The following is an 18866-nucleotide window of genomic DNA, read 5'->3' on the forward strand; positions in this document are numbered from 1 at the left end:
ATCCAGCCTCTGTTTCCATTCCCAGCTATTGCAAACCACATGTTTTCTTGGTAATAACAAAGTCTAACTGCTTCTGTATATATATATATATTTCTTTACTAAACAAATTTATATAGCCACCCAACTCATACACAGTGATTTGGGCAACGTACAACATTTGGAAGCGATCCTTCAACAGTGTTGGAATAAAAAGGAAATAATACTACTTTAAAAGCTGAAAAAGTTAAAGATTCCTTATGTGTTTCATTCATCCATTGGGGATGAGATGAAGGCAGCATCATGGGGACATGGCAGAAAAAGAGAGACTGCCAGGTACAAGGGGATAAAAGTCATTTGTCTTGCAATGCACTGAGCCATTTAAGTGTGTGTGTGACAGAGAGAGAGAGAGAGAGAGAGAGAGAGAGAGAGAGAGAGACAGAGAGACAGAGAGAGACAGAGACAGAGAGAGACAGAGAGACAGAGAGAGACAGAGAGACAGAGACAGAGAGACAGAGACAGAGAAGAAGAGAGAGATTATTTGTTCTTTTGGAATTCGGAAAGTAGTTTGCTAATAAATCTTTCTTGAAGCTACTGGGATCACCTGGAGAAATCTGACATTTAAAAGCAATCTCAGAAGGGCATTTAAGAGCACCAATGTTCTCAAAGAGCAGTGCTTGTTCCAGCAAAAAAAAAAAAAAGGTGCTACAGGATTGTCCAAAATGTTTCAGTCCCCCCCAGAGCATTTTGATCCTCTCTTGTAATAGAAAGCAGAGCCTGATTCTGCTCTTGTCCTAAATTTGCATGACACCTTGTCTATGGTTTACCATGATTTATTTATTCAACCCATTCCCCCAAGTTTATATGATATACTGAACCATAAACCGACAAGTTAAAGTTATGGTAGGGCATCTTAGAGGTAAGGCATCTGAGGCTAATCTGGATTTTTGCAGGCCAGATCTGATAGGCCTTGTTTGTGATTTGTTCATTAGTCTCTACCAAGGCTGTGGTTTGTAGAAGTAGGAAGCTTGGCGACAACCAGGGGTTAATCAGGTACAATATCCAATAGCCTTGCTGTTAACTATGGTAGCTGTGCTTGCTGTGAGTTACATTTCAGCTACATCTGAAGGGCTGAATGGATGGAATATAACTTTTCCTCCTATAAAACAATCAAGGATTCAAAAAAAATTGGTTTCACATATTCCTCCTACACTTTGTTTCAACCACTGTTTATTGAACAAGTCCTGAGGACCCTAATTTATAATACTGAATAATGGTTTACAATGTGAAATAACTGAGTTCAGAAAGTACTAACCAGTACAGTACATGTTGTTGCACGGAATGTCATTCAGTTAGACTGGGGCTTGTTTTGCTAATAGGCATCAAAATCCTAGTGGCAATTCTAGCTTAGGCCAGGAAGAGGGCACTTCTCAGATGGAAGAAACAAGGTATGGACCAAAAGTCTATCTGGCCAAAGATTTTTAAAATCTATATTGCAAATTGAATAAATAAGAATGCTTTCCCATATTTATTTAGCTGGGATGTTAGGGCACACACCTCTGAACCTAGTGGGATTTATCGTGCTTCTGAGGCAACATGTATTGCAGGAGTTGGGTCCCAACCAGAGGTGGTATTCAGCCGGTTCAGTCCAGTTCACCCGAACCGGTAGCGGAAAGCGCAGATGGACCTGCCCACTCACCCTGGCTTTATGCCGTCCTATTTAGTCACATTTTTGAGTCCGGGTGCATGCACGGAAGGCACATATGAGCAAAGTGCATGCATGGAAGACTGGGCGCATGTGCGGAAGTGGCACATGCACCTGTGAAGCGAGTGGGGTGAACCAGTGGTAACAAAATGTGAAACCCACTGCTGGTACCAACTCTTGCCAACACCTCCCCAAGTAACCTTTTTGCTGTCTCCTGAACTCCTTCCAACTGTACAACAAAAATTTCCAAAACATGGTAGAATGGGTTTTGAGAGGACTCATCCCCAACAGCCTGTGCCTGTATTCATGGGTGAAGGGACACAAGGCAGAAAACATCCTGCAGAAGGCTACACACCCATTTGCACTGCTTAGGACAGAGATAAACCTCCAAGTGGCCTCAATGACTGTAAAAGAATGCAAATGACCGGCTGCCTGCAAGGAGTATTAATCCTTCTGTTCCCCACCATAAAAGTCAGAACTGAAGAAGCTTCTTGGATGAGAATTGAAATGTCTTCAAAGAAAAACAAGAAAGTCAAGTTGCCTCTTGAAAAAGCACCTTTGGGACAACCATGACCTGGATGACTATCTCCATAGACATTTTTGAGAGGAGGAATACATATAATCTGTAGCATAAAGCACATAGTATTACAGTATTGGGAATTGTGCTGGATAATCCTATTAGAAATCATACTGGAAATCAGGGAAACCTATTAGAGAGAAGCTGGATTTGGCAGGCCTACGAGGAGTGGGATGACAGGCTGAGCTGGGCAGCATCACAAGGTACAAATCTTAATCTCTTATCTTGACGGTATTATATGTGAAGTTCTAATTCTGCATTGTGAGGTTATGTATAAAACGTTGTGCTGCTTTTCTTCTCCTGTTGTTCCATCCACATCAAAACAGAACTCTTGAATTCCTTTTTATTGCTACTTGCAGGCAGCTATCTGACCCAGATTTCTAAGACAGTCAAAGGCTGTTTGATATGCCCCCTCAGCTGCAAAGGAATTACACAAAGTGCCTGTAAGTCTTAACCTTGAATAAGACTCTGGAGCAGTCAACTCTCTTGGAAAAGAGAAAAGAAATAAATGAGTTGGGTGACACGTGAATCCCATTTCAAACTTCCAAAAAGGGAATGCAAGGAAAATATGTCAGGTTACGTTTGAACTTGTATTCAGTCCTCTATTAAAAGAGACATACATTGGCTTTCAGAATTCTCCATCAAATCTGTGCACAGAGAAATAGGATAATTTCTCCAAATGCTTCTAGGGTAAGTAGAAATTTCTCAAGAGCAGAATTCCCTTCATTGGCAATAGAAATATACTATCACAATTCTGTGGTAAGTGTTCCCTTCTAATGTCATACTTTAGATTATAACTGAAGAATATGAAGCCAAAGAGGACACAACTGCAGGAGAGCAGATTGTACAAGTAAAACGGGGACATTCATACACATGCCATGGCCACTGTGCAACTAGATAAGCATAAAGAAAATCACAAAACAATTTCTCCAAACAAGTTTTCTTTTGTCAGATTGAATATTAAAAACACAAAGAAAATATTTTCCTGGGACTACGGTAGTTTATAGTAGATGTATGTCCCACTGAAGCAGTAGGAAACTCAGTATGAGCCATGCAAGAGCAATCTGTAGAAGAAGGGGTTATTGCTATTATTAATTAAATGCATGAGCCACCTATTTCCAATGGTCAAGTCAAAATATTAAAAACAAGGAATAATAAAGTAAGATAGATAAATTCAAGAATAAAAATTAGCAAAGGTAACAAGAACCAGATGGGATGGAAAGAGATAAAAATGCAGTCCAAGGGGTTGTCTCTCTCCATTGGCAAATAACTGGGTGAAGAGCTAAATCTTCAAAGCCCCAACAGGGTGTGGACCACTTGAATCTGGGTGGGGGGATGAGGGGAGAGAGCCTTTAGTCTAGAGGGGAGGTGCTGTTACAGAGAAGACACCCTTCCAGAATGCTGATAGATGGCTTTACTTAATCAAAGGAATTTGGAGTGTATCACTCCTGCCAGACTGAAGAGGCCAGGCAGGTACAATAGGAGATGGCCATTAGCTTAACCACTAATGGTGTATATATACCACTAGGCTCACATTATTTTTGTACAATGTTTGAAATAGAATTCATATAGGAAGACTCAGTCTAATGATTTCTCTTCCTCTAGCTTTTGGCTCTAAACCTGTCAATTAACATCCAATGAGCAAATGAAGTTAGGTAAATTAGTTAGGTAAATTCAGAGCTGGAACAGGTATTAGGTAAATTCAGAGCTGGAACAGGTATTCTAAAAGGATATAGGATTGATTAGCACAGTTCTTATTTCTTATTGCTCATAATGTATGATTCTCTATTTGATTTTGGTTAGATACGGGTTGCAAGGCCACCAACTGAAGGGCATGAATGAAATCATCATAAAAATCAGGAAGACTTGTTTATTTTAAGACAAGAATTGATCTTAAGCATGTGTACATTTATCTAATTTCACAAGATCTCCCCAAATTGGTTCAGATTATATTTAGAATGAGCTGTTCCTTCTCTGAGCAAGTGAAATAATGAGAAGAAAAGAGAGAGCAGAAGATGGCAGATGAGTAATAAAAGGAGGTATAGACATCCAATTTAGACCAGGGTCCCATCCCCTGCTGGCCTTGCCCTTAGCCAGGACATGCAGACCTTGATGAATTGTTCCTGAGAAAATGCTAGTGTCAAGAAGTGAATTTTTAGCCAGGGTACTAGGAGTTCCTCTTAGGGAGATGGCAGTTCAAAAATGTGATAAACAAACAAACAAACATGTTGTTAATTGGAAGAAGAGATGTTTTCAAATCTTGGCGTATAAGGAGGAAAGAGGTTAAATAATAGAGCAACAAGAATCAGAGTTATATTCATTGGCATGTTTTTAGATAAAACAAATATAGCAATATTAATAGTGTGTGTTAAAGATTTTTTTTAAAAACTCACAGAATATTTTCCCTTGGAACATACTGGTATATTCACATCTATAAACTTTGTCACATACACAAACCATCCTTGCATGCTTTGAATTTTCCAAAAACACAGCTCCTATTCATAATCATGCTAGGATTATCTACCATATGTAAAATACAGCTGAAGTCATGCATAGGTAAAGGTAAAGGTTCCCCTCGCACATATATGCTAGTTGTTCCCGACTCTAGGGGGTGGTGCTCATCTCCGTTTCAAAGCTGAAGAGCCAGCGCTGTCTGAAGACGTCTACGGGGTCATGTGGCCGGCATGACTAAACACTGAAGGTGCACGGAACGCTGTTACCTTCCCACCAAAGTGGTCCCTATTTTTCTACTTGCATTTTTACATGCTTTCGAACTGCTAGGTTGGCAGAAGCTGCAGCAAGTAACGGGAACTCACTCCATTATGCAGCACTAGGGATTCGAACTACTGAACTGCTGACCTTTCTGATCGACAAGATCAGCATCTTAGCCACTGAGTCACACGACCCATTTGAAACAATGCACAGGTTTTGCTATATAATTAATTTTTAAGAGTTCTAAAAAACCCTCTCAGTTTATCTATGTTAATTAGTATGTGTGTAATTAAAATACAGTCACTTTGGTCCATCTGTGGATTTGAGTTTCAATACCCCCCAAAATCTACACACTACAGTAGTGTTTATTTTTAGATTGCCAAAAAATATTACACTGAACAAGCCAAGAATATTGCACACTATAGCCTTCACGATAGGTTAAACATGGAGCAGATGTGGGAGCCCGTCTCGGGCTTTTAAGTATTCTCCTGCTGTGCAAATAAATATTTAATGTGAAATGGGACCTTCACAAGACCATCAGTCAGATTCCTATTTAATTTCTAATTAGTGTGTTTTAAATTTATAATTAGTATAATTCCAAGCACTGGTACACAGATCTGGATTTAATAATCAGTTATCTTCAAGCCCCTTCTCAAACCCCATCATCAAAGTTAACACTGTACATAATTGGAGGTAACCAGGCCTGCCTCCTTCCTGTTGTGGAACAAATGTATTTAAGCACTTGGTAGCTACATCATTTTTAGATTTAATTAAATTCCCCAGAGTGGTGCTATCTCAGGCCACTGTGTGAAATTTAAAACCAGGGGCATCTTGCTGCTATCCTTCACTGGTATAGATGTTGTTCTTTTCTGCTACTGCACTCCAGCAGCCAGTCGTTCTGATGATTTTAGGAGAGATTGGTGCTTTGTATACAAAGCAGCACTTTGTGCTTGGAATTCGTCCTGCTACACCTGAGCTACCAAGTCGAAAACCCCAGGCTCTGAATGTCTGAAAGATCACTGCTGCCCTATAATGGATATAAAACAAATCTATGGCAAAGCTTTTGGGGGAGTGAAATGCTGGACCAGGTCATGGCCTAGATGCCAGAACTGAATGAAATCTGCTGATCATTCCTTTTCTAAAATCTAGAAAGAAAAGTTCATTTCTTTGAGAGAAATGTCTCTACAACAGATTGTATGTACATTTCTGAGGCCCTTATGGCAGGAAACTTCTATGGTTAAAGAATAATAGTCAAACCCAAGTTTTCTAACGGGGTTATTTAAAACTACATAAATCAGCAGATGTTGTGTAAAAAAAAGCTATATAAATTTAAAAGACCCGTTAAAGAAAACAATTGCACTTTTCTTGCCAGAGTTTTAAAAGCAAAATGGATGAGAACACTGTCTTGCAAAGGTAAACAGTAAAAAATATTGAATTGTTAGTCATCTACATATCCCTAACTCCCATATGAGTTTTGATTCAGTCCAGGCCATCATTTTATAAGTTCCCTTCTGCTTTCTAAAATTAGATAAGGAGCTACAAGAAGACTTTCTCTACTGATTCAGACCATTTGAATATTCCTCTCAAGGCTTGGTATAATAAAGTATCAGGTTGTCTTTCTTACCAGCCTTTGCGCAATTCTATTTCTACTATTTTCAAAATCTTAAACCATTTAAATCAATTAATTAAACATTTTCTTGTCAATAATGGAAGCTTTTTATGCAATGTCAATTTCTGCAAAAATTCTGCAAAACATATTTTGAATAAATACATCCTTGTTCTCTTATTGTATCTTTATCCATTGTAAACCTTCAAGAAGTGTTGGGATATATTAATCTTATCCAATCTGCTGCCCTCCTGAGGTTTGGATTTCAATTCGTGTAATGCTAAATCAGCATGGTCAAACAATGAGGGATTATAGAAGCTGACGTCCAACATTCCTAGACAATGCCAAGTCGGAGAAGGGCTTCCACATTTGAATAAGTTGCCTTAGAGATCAAGAGACAATTATTGTCTTACCTTTCATGGGTTCTAGGGTCACATCAAAACTGTCATTCTTGAATTCAGTCTTTGGGACTCCAGTATAAAATACAATATTGCCAGAAATATAAGCTGTTGCAGTGTAACGTCTTGATGTTTTGTTTCGGAAAGTAATTGTGACATTGAAATCACTGCCAAGAACTGAATCTTCTATCACAACATTCATGTCAACCTCTGTACTGGAGGAGATGTCCTCGGTTGCAGTTTTTTTAACACCATACATTAAGGCCGTCTCCAAGGCCAGTCTTTCTTCTTCTGTGCCTGCAAAGTAAATAGATATTGGCTGCCACAATATGTAAATTACCAGCCACTAACTCACAACAAGGGTAAATTTTAGCTTATCCATGGCTTGATACAGTGGTGGGTTTTCATTTATTTTACTACCGGTTCGCTCGTGCGTGCATGTGCACTCGTGCGCGACACTTCTGCACATAAGCAGAAGCGTCCGGGTGGGTGGGTGGAGCCTCCCGCCACCGCTACTACCGCTTTGCCCGATCCGGGCTGAACTGGGAGCAACCCACTTCTGGCTTGATACCTAGAGATTTGCATACTCTTTGCTATATTGTGATATAATTTGAACTCTACGGGCAGAAATACAGGTGAAACTCGAAAAATTAGAATATCATGCAAAAGTTCATTTATTTCAGTAATGCAACTTAAAAGGTGAAACTAATATATGAGATAAGATTCATTACATGCAAAGCAAGATAGTTCAAGCCGTGATTTGTCATAATTGTGATGATTATGGCGTACAGCTCATGAAAAACCCCAAATCCACCATCTCAGAAAATTAGAATATACATGCAATCAATAAAACAAGGATTGTACATAGAACAATATTGGACCTCTGAAAAGTATAAGCATGCATATGTACTCAGTACTTGGTTTGGGCCCCTTTTGCAGCAATTACTGCCTCAATGCCTCAATTCTAATTTTCTGAGAATGGTGGATTTGGGGTTTTCATGAGCTCTACGCCATAATCATTACAGTTATGACAAATCACAGCTTGAACTACCTTGCTTTGCATGTAATGTGTCTTATCTCATATATTAGTTTCACCTTTTAAGTTGCATTACTGAAATAAATGAACTTTTGCACGATATTCTAATTTTTCAAGTTTCACCTGTACACTGAAGGCTACTTGAGATCCAAATCGTCTTCCCATTTTCCATCAGTATTTTATTGGGCCTTCTGGTATAACAAAAAAAAAAAAAAAAAAAGACCATCAATGACTAATTTAAAAGGAACCCATTTTAAAATGCAGTTTCTTGCAATTAACAAAGCTGTCAGTCACAATGCTGAATCCACACAAATGATGAACTAAAGTTAATATTCTCAATACAGTATTGGAAGTAGGAGAGAAATGAAGGGAAAATTTGTGAGTGGAAGGCTTGTTTTGGCTTGTTGCAGAAACTAGGAACATAATTCAACTTTCATATTCCCTGGTCATTTCTGACATGTGGCTTGGGAGTTAAAATCCAAAGACTACTTGGCAGTCTACTGATGTGCTAAACAATGTTAGTGTATGATATATGAATATAATCAATATAGCTTGTACTGCTGCTTTATACCTGATTTGAAAATTAAGGGATTGCACAGGAAAAACATAAAAACAAATAGCCTGAATTATTATTGCAGATGGCACAGAGTCAAAAAGATGTGAACAAGCCTTGTGAACACATATTAAAGAATAAGTCAGAATGTTACATGAACTAAGAAACTGTGATTAACAGTTTAGAAAACAACTTCAAACTGTGGCTTTAAATACTTTTGTTTAAATGACGCTCTTAGCTATAATTTTCTCATGGGTGAAACAGGAACTTGCTAACTGGAACTTTCTTTCTTTCTTTATCCATTACCCCAAACTCTAGAAGTTCAAAAGAGGCAGAGTAGATGATAAGGGGGTGCAATTCTATGGATAGTTCTGTGATACCATTTTGTGTGATTTTGGGTTAGGACCAGTGGTGGGATTCAGGCAGTTCGCACCACTTCGGCAGAACCGGTTGTTAACTTTCTGAGCTGTTGGGTGAACTGGTTGTTGGAAGAAAACATTAGGGCAGAGAACCGGTTGTTAAATTATTTGAATCCCACCACTGGTTAGGACCCAGGCATGTTTGAGTGAGTTCTTTTTCTGATTGTTTATGTTCATTAAAAAACTTCATCATAGTCTATACCCATGATGGCGAATCATGGTGTGCCAGAGGTGGCACGCAGAGCCCTCTCTGCTGGCACACGGGGCATTGCCCCAGGTCAGATCTCCGTGGCATTTCTTTCATGAGCTTCTGTTTCCCTGCAAATGATGAAACAGAAGCTCACGAAAGAAAAAGATCTTACCTCTTGCTGCGTTGACGGTGTTGGGATGCCCCACCTCCCACCGGCCAGCTGGTTTTTGGCTCTCTGCTGCGCATGCGTGCATGTCCGTGAGTGAACACATTTGCATGAGCATGCACACCTTTCAGTTTGGGCATGTGCATGCGCAGTTTGGGCACTCAACGTCTATAAGGTTTGCCTTCACTGGTCTATACCTTTCCTTTTCATTTCTGTGGTTCTCCATTTCCTGTTTTCCTCTTCATAGGAATTCTTGCAATCCCAGCTTCCTGTCTCCTGGGCTGAAGCTAATCCTTACACTTTCTCACTCCTCATCCAGTAAAGATTGAGAATTCTGTGTTTGCATTTCTTTTTCTTTCTTTCTTTCTTTCTTTCTTTCTTTCTTTCTTTCTTTCTTTCTTTCTTTCTTTCTTTCTTTCTTTCTCTCTCTCTCTCTCTCTCTCTCCCTCCCACCCTCTCTTTTCTTCTACCCATATCCACCAACACTGGGCAGCTTATATCAGTAGTGGGTTCCGGATCCCATTGCAACCGGTACAGTGAAACAGGGCGCCCACCACATGCACGCGTCTAGCAGGTGGGTGGGCCCTCCAGAGCACCGTACTGGAACGGTACCTGGTGCTCCTAGCAGGCACAGGTACACCTGTACCGGGGCGTACCCATCGTATCCCACCACTGACTTATATTCTCTCCCTTTTAAATGTTTCCTATAAAATCTATCTCCATTCTCCATTCCACTCTCCCCTAAAACCAGGTACCCTAGCAACATGCAATCAAGGCCATAACTACTAGGGAAAGTGCTCGTGTTAACATATCATCGTCATAACTCACAGGTGCTTTTAAATGCAAAAAAGAGAGATCTCTGGGTAGTCTTTATTTACCTTTCTTTAAAAACGCATCTTCTATCACATAACTGTCATAGCAACTACCCTTTCATTTATGTATTTATTTACAAGCCACATCAGACAAATGCAGACAAATGCACATACTGAAAAACATGGATTATCTTGGGGGGGGGGGGGGAGGCAGGACTAGCCATTTGTACAGAGCAAGAATATGGAGAATGTCGGTTACTCCACATCAGTTTAGGGAGCAGAGCACTGATTTCACAGTATGTTTGCCCTATACCATTGGCCATCTGATTGGTGCTTAGTTTTCAATGTTTTTGAGACTGCTAGAGTGGGAGACAATTGTGAGTGATTTCAAACTCCTTTGTGAGAAACTAGGAGATAAATATAAAGGTAGTGTTAATGTTATATAAATGAATGGCTTTTTAATTTAGATTTGCCACATAATTACCTTCTTTAAATTTGTATGACTCAGTGATGTTCTTCATTTTATCTGAACCCATTTCCTTAGTCAAAATCAATGTTCCAATCTGGGTTTTGTCAATATGTTGAATCACTTTAGACCCATTCTTCATTGCTTTTGAATATATAACATCACTGTTCACCTTAAAAAAAACATAGGGAAAAAAAATCAAATGTGTTGTTGATTGACTCAAAACTCAGTATAGGCTACTGTCTCTCAGAGTTTGGGCCCCAAATGTGAATTCTGATCACATTTTGAGAAATTTGGCAAAATCTACCCACAAGCAACCATTCAAAACTTCTGTAATGCTACAGTCCAAATAAGTTTCCCCCCCCCAGGGCAGGGGTGTCCAAACTTTTTGCAAGGAGGGCCAGATTTGATGAGGTGAAAATGTGTGGGGCTAACTATTCAGCCTGACATTCTTTGAACCATTAACATGAAATGCAAATGAACTATTTTATGAAAGACTAAACAAATAACTCCGGCAGGGAGAAGAGGCTGCGGGCTGCTCGAAATTTGAAAACGGGCCGCAATTGGCCCCTGGGTCGGACTTTGAACATGCCTACCCTAGAGGATGGTTTCAACTAGGTTTTTACCAGCCTTGTGACTAGATTATCCATTGCCTCTTGATGCAAATTTTCTTAGGAGAGTTCCCTTTATATCTCTGCATGGGTTACTGCTTTGGGCAGTAGCTCATGCAGAGATGTAGTCAGCAGGCGAAGTGAACATGCAGGCCTCTCTGAAAGTGGCATTTTTAAAATTCTCACAAATGCTAAATAATTTAGGAGAAACAATTCATAGTTTAGATGAGGACCCACCTAAACTTCTACATAGGAAATATATTATCCTGGAGGTTTTATTCAGTGCTAAATACATGTAGCTCTCCCTTAACGGCAGGAATTGGGATCAGAATTTCTGTTGCTAAGTGACACGGTTGTAAAATGCCATGTCAGGTGACCGCACCACTTTTAACAGAAATTCTGCCATTCTCAGCTGCTGTCATTAAGCAAATTCCATGCCATGCAACATCATGTGGTTGCCATTTGTGACTTCCAGCCAGCTTCTTCATTGTCTTTGCTCATCGAAATCTGGCAAAGGAGGTTGCAAATGATGATTATGTGACTATGGGATGCTGCAACATTGCAATTACGAGATGGTGGCCAAGTACCTGGGCTGCAATCATTTGACCAGGGTTGCTGCAGTGGCTGTAAGTATAAGAACTGGTTGTATGTACCACTTGTTGTACCACTATAGGTCACTGAACAATTGGCTCTTAGGCAAGGACCTACTTTTGCACTATGAAATAGTATTAGACTATTACTGTATAGTAGCTACAGAATTGTAAGCAACATTTTTGTTGTACTAGATTAGAAATCAACAAGCTTTTCAAATGCTAGATGACCAACAAATAAAAATGAATTTTAAATAAATTAACAGTAAAAAGTTCAGTCTCAATCATATTTTTACTGAATCCATTTAAAGAAAATGAATAAATGCATACCTCTGCGAAAACAAAAGGTGCATCAAACTGGAAACAGACATGCCCATGCTTGATGGCTTGAACAGAAGCTGGACCACACCGATACATGCCTGGATGTGAAGAATCAAATTGTGATCCCAGGTCTAAAACCTGTGCTTTAATCTAGAACCCATCCATCCTCCTTGCTTAGTTACTGCTGATGTCCAATATTTTAATACCCTCTACTCAATCAGCTGCCAGTTGAGACCATGGCAAACAGCAAAGCTTTGAAAAGTTACACAATTAAAGCAAAGTCAATATGAATCACATTTACCGACATTTGTTAAGTTCTTTGACAGCCATATACTGATATGCTAATATTTGTCTCTCCCAAAGAGCAAAAATAAATTCTCATTACATATACATGATCTCTAAGATATATTTACATTCTGGGGAAAAAATGCTCAGGTCATAGATGCATTTAACTTACGTGATAATTGATTTTCTGTCTTTCTGTCTTTCTTTCTTATTCAAAGTTCTGCAGGAAGCTAGTACTAGTTACCCATTCAATGGGCAAAAGCTAACATAAGTGACAGCGAGGACATCTAGGACCATAAGGTTGTTTAGTAGATTTGGGATTGATGATATCGTTTGCTCTGCTAAACTAAATGCCATCTAAATAATTTAGCATTGTTGAGGCCATATCCTTAAATATATCTCCAAGGAAGTAAACCTCTTAGACCTCAGTTCTGAACAAGCCCATCTAGTTTTTCTCATAGCCCAGAGTTGGCCTGTCTTTAATTTAGATGCCAATAACAAGCAACTTTGGTTTTTTTGAACACTTCAAAACTTACTTCTTAGACATCTGTAATTTCAGAAGTTAAACATATCTGCCTCATTCATACATCATAGACTAGCATGTTAAACAAATCCAAGCACGTAGCTGAATTGTTAAAGTAGCAGGCTTCATTTCTACCTGTATTAGAATCTGAGAGATTTTGCTCCCTGATTTCACAGGGAACTTACTTCAACTAATACTAAGCTTGGATCCAGCTCATTGTTTAGATCTAATATTGTTCTACATTGACTATCCACTTGCTTTCAAGATTCGTTTCATACTCATATAACAATATTGGCAAACCTTTTCAACACCAAGTTCCAGAACAGGAGCGCGCACACATGTGCGGGGGAGTGGCAGAAACCAGAAGCTCAGCTTCCCAGTGCACACATGCATACCAGGGAGCTGTTCTTCCAGTTTCCGGCACGCCCGCGGGTGTGAAGACCAGCTGGCTGACATGCATGTGCGCCCCAGAACCCGGAAGGGCAATGGGCGACAGCTGGTATGCCCGGAGAGATGGCTCTGCGTGCCACTTCTGGCACCCGTGCCATAGATTCGCCATCACGATCATATAATCTGAACATTTATTTAAAAGATACTGCACATTTTCAATTTATCTATCAGTTTTGCCCCTTAAAGCAACAAGAAATAAGGAATGTACATGCATGTAGTCAGTTGTAGCATTTATTTCATGTTTATCTACAAGAAAGTCACTCCACTCCCAGTCCCAAACAAAAGCCACACCAACAAGGAAACAGATTTGGAGATTTCCTTAGATATAGGTAATCTTCGACTTACAACAATTGAGCCCCAAAAAATGTGCTGCTAAGTGAGTCATTAAATGAATTTTGCCCCATTTTACGACCTTTCTTGCCCCAGCTGTTAAGTGAATGCTAAGCTTTCCACTGTTTATGTCTGATTCTTTATATTTTTAAGTTTAGGATTAGGGTTTTTTTCCATTCAGGATTGAGGGCATACTTATCCAACATTTTCTAATTTGTCAGTCCAAACGTCTTGAACAGTTTAGAAGTAGTTATATAAAATTTGTAAAAGTTATTAGAAAGTGAGGTTTGTGAGGTTAGTGTCCTTTAAATGTCTCCACTGGGGTTTCTTTGTTTTGGTGAACTAGAACTTAGTCTCAGCTTAACTGGAGGACCTAAATTCTGATATTATAAGAATAGGAAAATGGGTAAAAATCGTACAGATGTTGTGCCTTTCCAGGTGGCAACTATTCTGCTAGATGAGAATTTATCTAAGTAACAAGTCATGTTTTGCCCTGCACTGGAGAAAAGAAAGGAAAATAGATGCTTACCATCACTGTTTTCTTGAGGAGTACTATCCACAGCTTGCCAGCCACCAAAACCAACAGGAAGGTCAGGTCGGGACATCCAAGCTTCATTCCAACAATGATAATTCCTTTATGTAAGAAAATAACAACAAAATCTGGACTCCAGATGTGCCATTTATTAACCCCGAATAATAACAACAATACTTGTTCTTATAAAGATTTCTCCCTCTCCTTCTCCCTCTCTCTCCCTCCCTATATCATTCATCTATCTATGACACTTCTTTTTTAAAAAAGTTTTTTATTTCTTTTAATCAAAATATCAAATCAATGCGTGAACAGTGTGGCACCTGAGTGTTATACATTCTAATACAAATAATGCTAATCAGGTTAATCATAATCCTTGCGTTCGATCTGCTGATATATTTCTAATAATAATGCATACTTGCATCAATTTGTAGTCTCATTGTTCAATTATTCCACATTTTCTCTTGTTACTACTTTCATTTTGTTATATAAAAGGTCTACACTAATGTTCCCCCTTTTTTTGTTTCTATCACTTATTCTAGCTTTTGATCATATCAGCCTTTATTTTTAAAAAAAGCCCTTTCCCTTTCTTTCTTTCTTTCTTTCTTTCTTTCTTTCTTTCTTTCTTTCTTTTTCTTTCTTATCTAACTTCTAATCATGTCACCTACTTAAAAAAGAAAAAAGAAAAAGGAAGAAGAGAGCGAGAGAAAAGAAAAAGTAACTCAGAACAACAACACAAGAAACATCTGTCTATAAACCCTTCCCCACTTCAGTACTTTCTTTGCTATGCTTAACAAGAAAAATAGGAAAAAAGAAGAGTAAATCAAAACAACAATCTAAAAATAAAAAAGGATATCATCTGTCCATCTGAATTTGAATTGCTATGCTTTTTTTATTTGCCTCCCATATTCCTCTCTTAAATCTACTTCTTAACCCTAGGTATCTATGACACTTCTAAAATAATGACAAAATCTTTCTCAACTCATTGCTATTAATTTAATAACATTCTTGTGACCTGACTTTTAGGTTTGTTTGTGTTTTTTTTCCTTCCATAGATGGAGACGGTTCCTTGAAACATGCTTAGTGCTGCTTAATACTGGTTTGCTGACATGATGATTCCCTTCAAAATAAATATTGCCTTCCACTTAATAACAAATATTGACATGTGACTATTTTAGTATTTGATAGCCATGAAAAACTTCTAGTGCAGTCTTCCCCATGCTGGTTAGGAGTTCTTAAAATTATAGTCCCAGCAATTCTGGTATATCTCAGATTGGGCAAGACTATGCTAGAGCATATTGAATCAATTGTCTGCATTCACTTGTGTTGCAGGAAGCATTTTTATACTGTTTCTCCAACAATGTCCTAAGTGAGGGTTAATGGTATGTACTGGTAGTGTTGGTAGTTGTGCACATCTTTTAACAATTAAGCTTCTAGTATAGGGATCTCCGAACCTGGCAACTTTAAGACTTCTGGACTTCAACTCTCAGAATTCACCAACCAAGTCTTAAAAGTTGTCAAGTTAAGAGAACACAATGCATTCTTTTACTATTGTTGCCTCAATAATTTGATTCTCACACACAAAGAAAAGGAGGTCAGTTATCAGGAAGACTTAGGATATTTCACCTCAACAAACTGTGTGTATTCGATTTTTAGAAGAGGAGAAGCATTCATAAAGAAGGTGAACACTAGTAGGAGAAAGCATTATTTCTCCCAACTCTGTAACAGAGCAAATCATATCTTAAAAACAGCTTACTTAATAAATAATATATGAATCAAGAGACTACCCAGTGAGCTGTCTGATACAACCTAGGTATCATATCTTTTTGTGGCAGTTGAAGGAAGGCCTGCTGCATGAAAAATGCCTCTTCTCAAACTATAAAGCTAACTTGCGCACAACTACTGTGGATTAAAATAATGAGGAGAATTGGCCCTTGAACAGAAGGTTAAAAGGTTCTTTGAAGTACCGAAGTTTAGACATTGAGAGGAGCCTCTGGGTTTTGAATCTAGAATTTTCAGATGCAACTTGGACCACCTTCAAAGGCTAAAGACTGCTCAGCGTAGCCCTGATCAGGGAAGGCTAGAAAAATTGTAAAGTTGCAGCTGGGAGCTTTCTTGGCTGCAACCAGGGGTGGGATTCAGTCTGTTCAGACTGGTTTGGGCGAACCAGTAGCTGTGACGATCAGGTAGGCCTGCCTGCCCACCCCTGCACTTTACGTACCTATATCCTCTCAGTTGATTCATGTGGCAGAGTGGATTGCCGCGCCTCAGCTGTGTTACTTCCCAGAAGTAACGTGGAAAGTATGTTTTGTCAAAACTGAGCACGCGCGCAAAGCATGCGGTCACCAAACCAGTAGTTAAACCGGCAGGATCCCACCACTGGCTGCAACATTTTTCTCTTTTGCAGGTGCTTCTGTCTGCCTTTCAATTCTGGTTTTCCCTCTTTGTCTGCTGGTTAACTTTTAAGAGAAGCACCACCATAGCTCAATGTGTTTCTCATTTGCTCAGAATGTTTCATAGGAAAAGAGAGAAGGAGGACTTATAAACGTCTTTCCATTGGTTTATTAACGTAACAGAAATAGTGTAACTATGTTGAGAAAAAGCTGCAAGATAAGCTTCAAGAAAATGTTGAGCTATGACAGAATAACACAGGAGGAGGAAATGCAGCTATTTCCTGTTTTTTTTAAATGTTCCCTTCCAGTAGACAAAAAGCTAATTAAATTATTGAAGTATTGAAGTAGTAGTAACATTTCAGCAAATATAAAGTTTGTTAAACTGAGACTATTTAATTAATAATGGGCAGAGAAGAAAGGAGAACAGCAAGAAATCTGACTCTTGACTAACCAGGCATTTCAAAATAGAAATGAAAGCTGTGATAAGACAGAAAGTTGTCAGTCAGAGGAGTTAACAAAGCAGGATGCCAAGGAAAAGGGATTTATCCAAAGAAAATGATGTAAACTATTTTTTAAAATCATAGCTGGGAATGGTATGATGCTAAATTATTCTCACAGATCCTTGCTGATTGTGGCTAATGGAGAAAATTGCTTAGAGGTGTGAACAAATTCCAATAAAATAGAATATATGTAACTCAGAGTTGAATTGCATAGTCCTTGAGCCCCAAGGACTCCACAAACCTTTCTTCATTAAGGCAGAGATCTATAGCTCTTTCTCTTGTAATTCAGCTTATTCAACCATCTTTGACTTTGATGACCAACACAATTCTGTTGTTCCTATTTTGTCAGGTCTGAATGAGTTCTTGTTCTTATTTTCCACCCTCAACATTTTGATGGCATTTTCCTGCTCATAACTTCAGATTTCATCACAAATGTCAGAAAAATCAGATAAACTGCCTAATCTTTGACCTATTACTTGCTGTTTATATGTACATTGTGAGCTTATGCAAAAGACAAATCCCTTGTGTGTCCGATCAATAAAGAATTCTATTCTACTCTACTCTACTCTACTCTACTCTACTCTACTCTACTCTACTCTACTCTACTCTACTCTGAAATCAAATTATTGTTCATTAACAAAAAAAAACCTATTAGTAATGACCAAACCATTCACCATGTTTAATAATGTAGCTCAGAATTGGGCAATCTATTATCCCTCAGATGTCTTAGATTATAATCTCCAGGACATATAGAGATTAGTCTAAAAAGTTTAGACTAAAACATGGACAGTTTTAGGAAACTTAATCCTGACATAAAAAAACATTATAGCAAAGATTGATCTGAGTTTAAATCCCATACGAGAACACTTTAAAAAATTTATATGAATGATTATGGATCACTTCCATCTATGCAAAGACATTTTAATATACATACAATAAATATTTTAATAGTAAAAACATATTTCTGCGAAATCTAAAATATATTGTTTGATACACATTCTTTAACAAATATTTAACATTGTTTTAAAGAACTGATTCAGGATATAGAAAATTATTAACAACCCATCAACATCATGTTGCAAAACAATTTAAAGCAAGCTTTCCACTGAAGATAGAAAGCAAAGTAAATGAAGAAAAAGGACCCAGAGGAGAAAATCGAAAAAAGCTCCTACCATAAGTTAAATTAATGCTTGCCCCCAGAGGTTATGTGCATCATGTAGCAATAAATATACCATGAAGAGATGAGATTAAAGAGAAAGTTCAAAAAGTAATCAAGCCCCCAGAAGGCAGCATAGGGAGAATGCGATTTAAAACACTATGGGGCTTTTGCTTAGCTGATGTAGATTTGCAGCATTCATTTCCTTTTATAGTGGAATGGACTTAAGAAAAAAAGCCAATATCATGGAATAAGTCAATTGAATGAAAAATACATGACAATATGAAAGATACCTAAAAGTGGAGCTTCAGCAAGCTATTGTTCCTGTGACTTAAAGGGAATAGCCAGAGGTAGTGCTATACATGAAATGGCTCTGAACACCGTAGATTAGGGGAGGAACTATATATTGGCTGCAGCAGAGACTAAACTATTAGTAAGCTTTGCTTCAGTGGGGAAAAAAGGGACTGTAAATGCAACAACAAAGTAAATAATTGGGGAAAGGAAGAGGAGGGCTTTCTCAATGGTGGCACCCTGGCTATTAAATTAACTTTTGAAAGGGGCT

General features: G+C 38.5%; 1 protein-coding gene and 1 long non-coding RNA gene across 3 annotated transcripts in view; both read right to left on the reverse strand.

Moving 5' to 3' along the window:
* Nucleotides 1–18866, reverse strand: part of LOC309391197 — a 330437-nt gene that overhangs the window by 212983 nt on the left and 98588 nt on the right. The gene's annotated exons all lie outside the window — the stretch shown is intronic.
* The window catches only part of F13A1 (coagulation factor XIII A chain), a 129232-nt gene that overhangs the window by 21892 nt on the left and 88474 nt on the right, over nt 1–18866 (reverse strand). For both annotated transcript variants that reach the window (XR_014175241.1, XM_081951380.1), the window contains exons 9-12: nt 14256–14359; nt 12148–12236; nt 10635–10788; nt 6990–7271 (exon numbers count right to left, since the gene is read on the reverse strand). Coding sequence is in view for 1 of the 2 variants with exons in the window: in XM_081951380.1 (XP_081807506.1) it covers nt 6990–7271; nt 10635–10788; nt 12148–12236; nt 14256–14359 (629 nt within the window). In the remaining variant the exon portion in view is untranslated. The remainder of the gene's footprint in view (nt 1–6989; nt 7272–10634; nt 10789–12147; nt 12237–14255; nt 14360–18866) is intronic.

This window comes from Natrix helvetica (assembly GCF_964273705.1).
Source record: "Natrix helvetica genome assembly, chromosome: 4".
NCBI lineage: Eukaryota > Metazoa > Chordata > Lepidosauria > Squamata > Natricidae > Natrix > Natrix helvetica.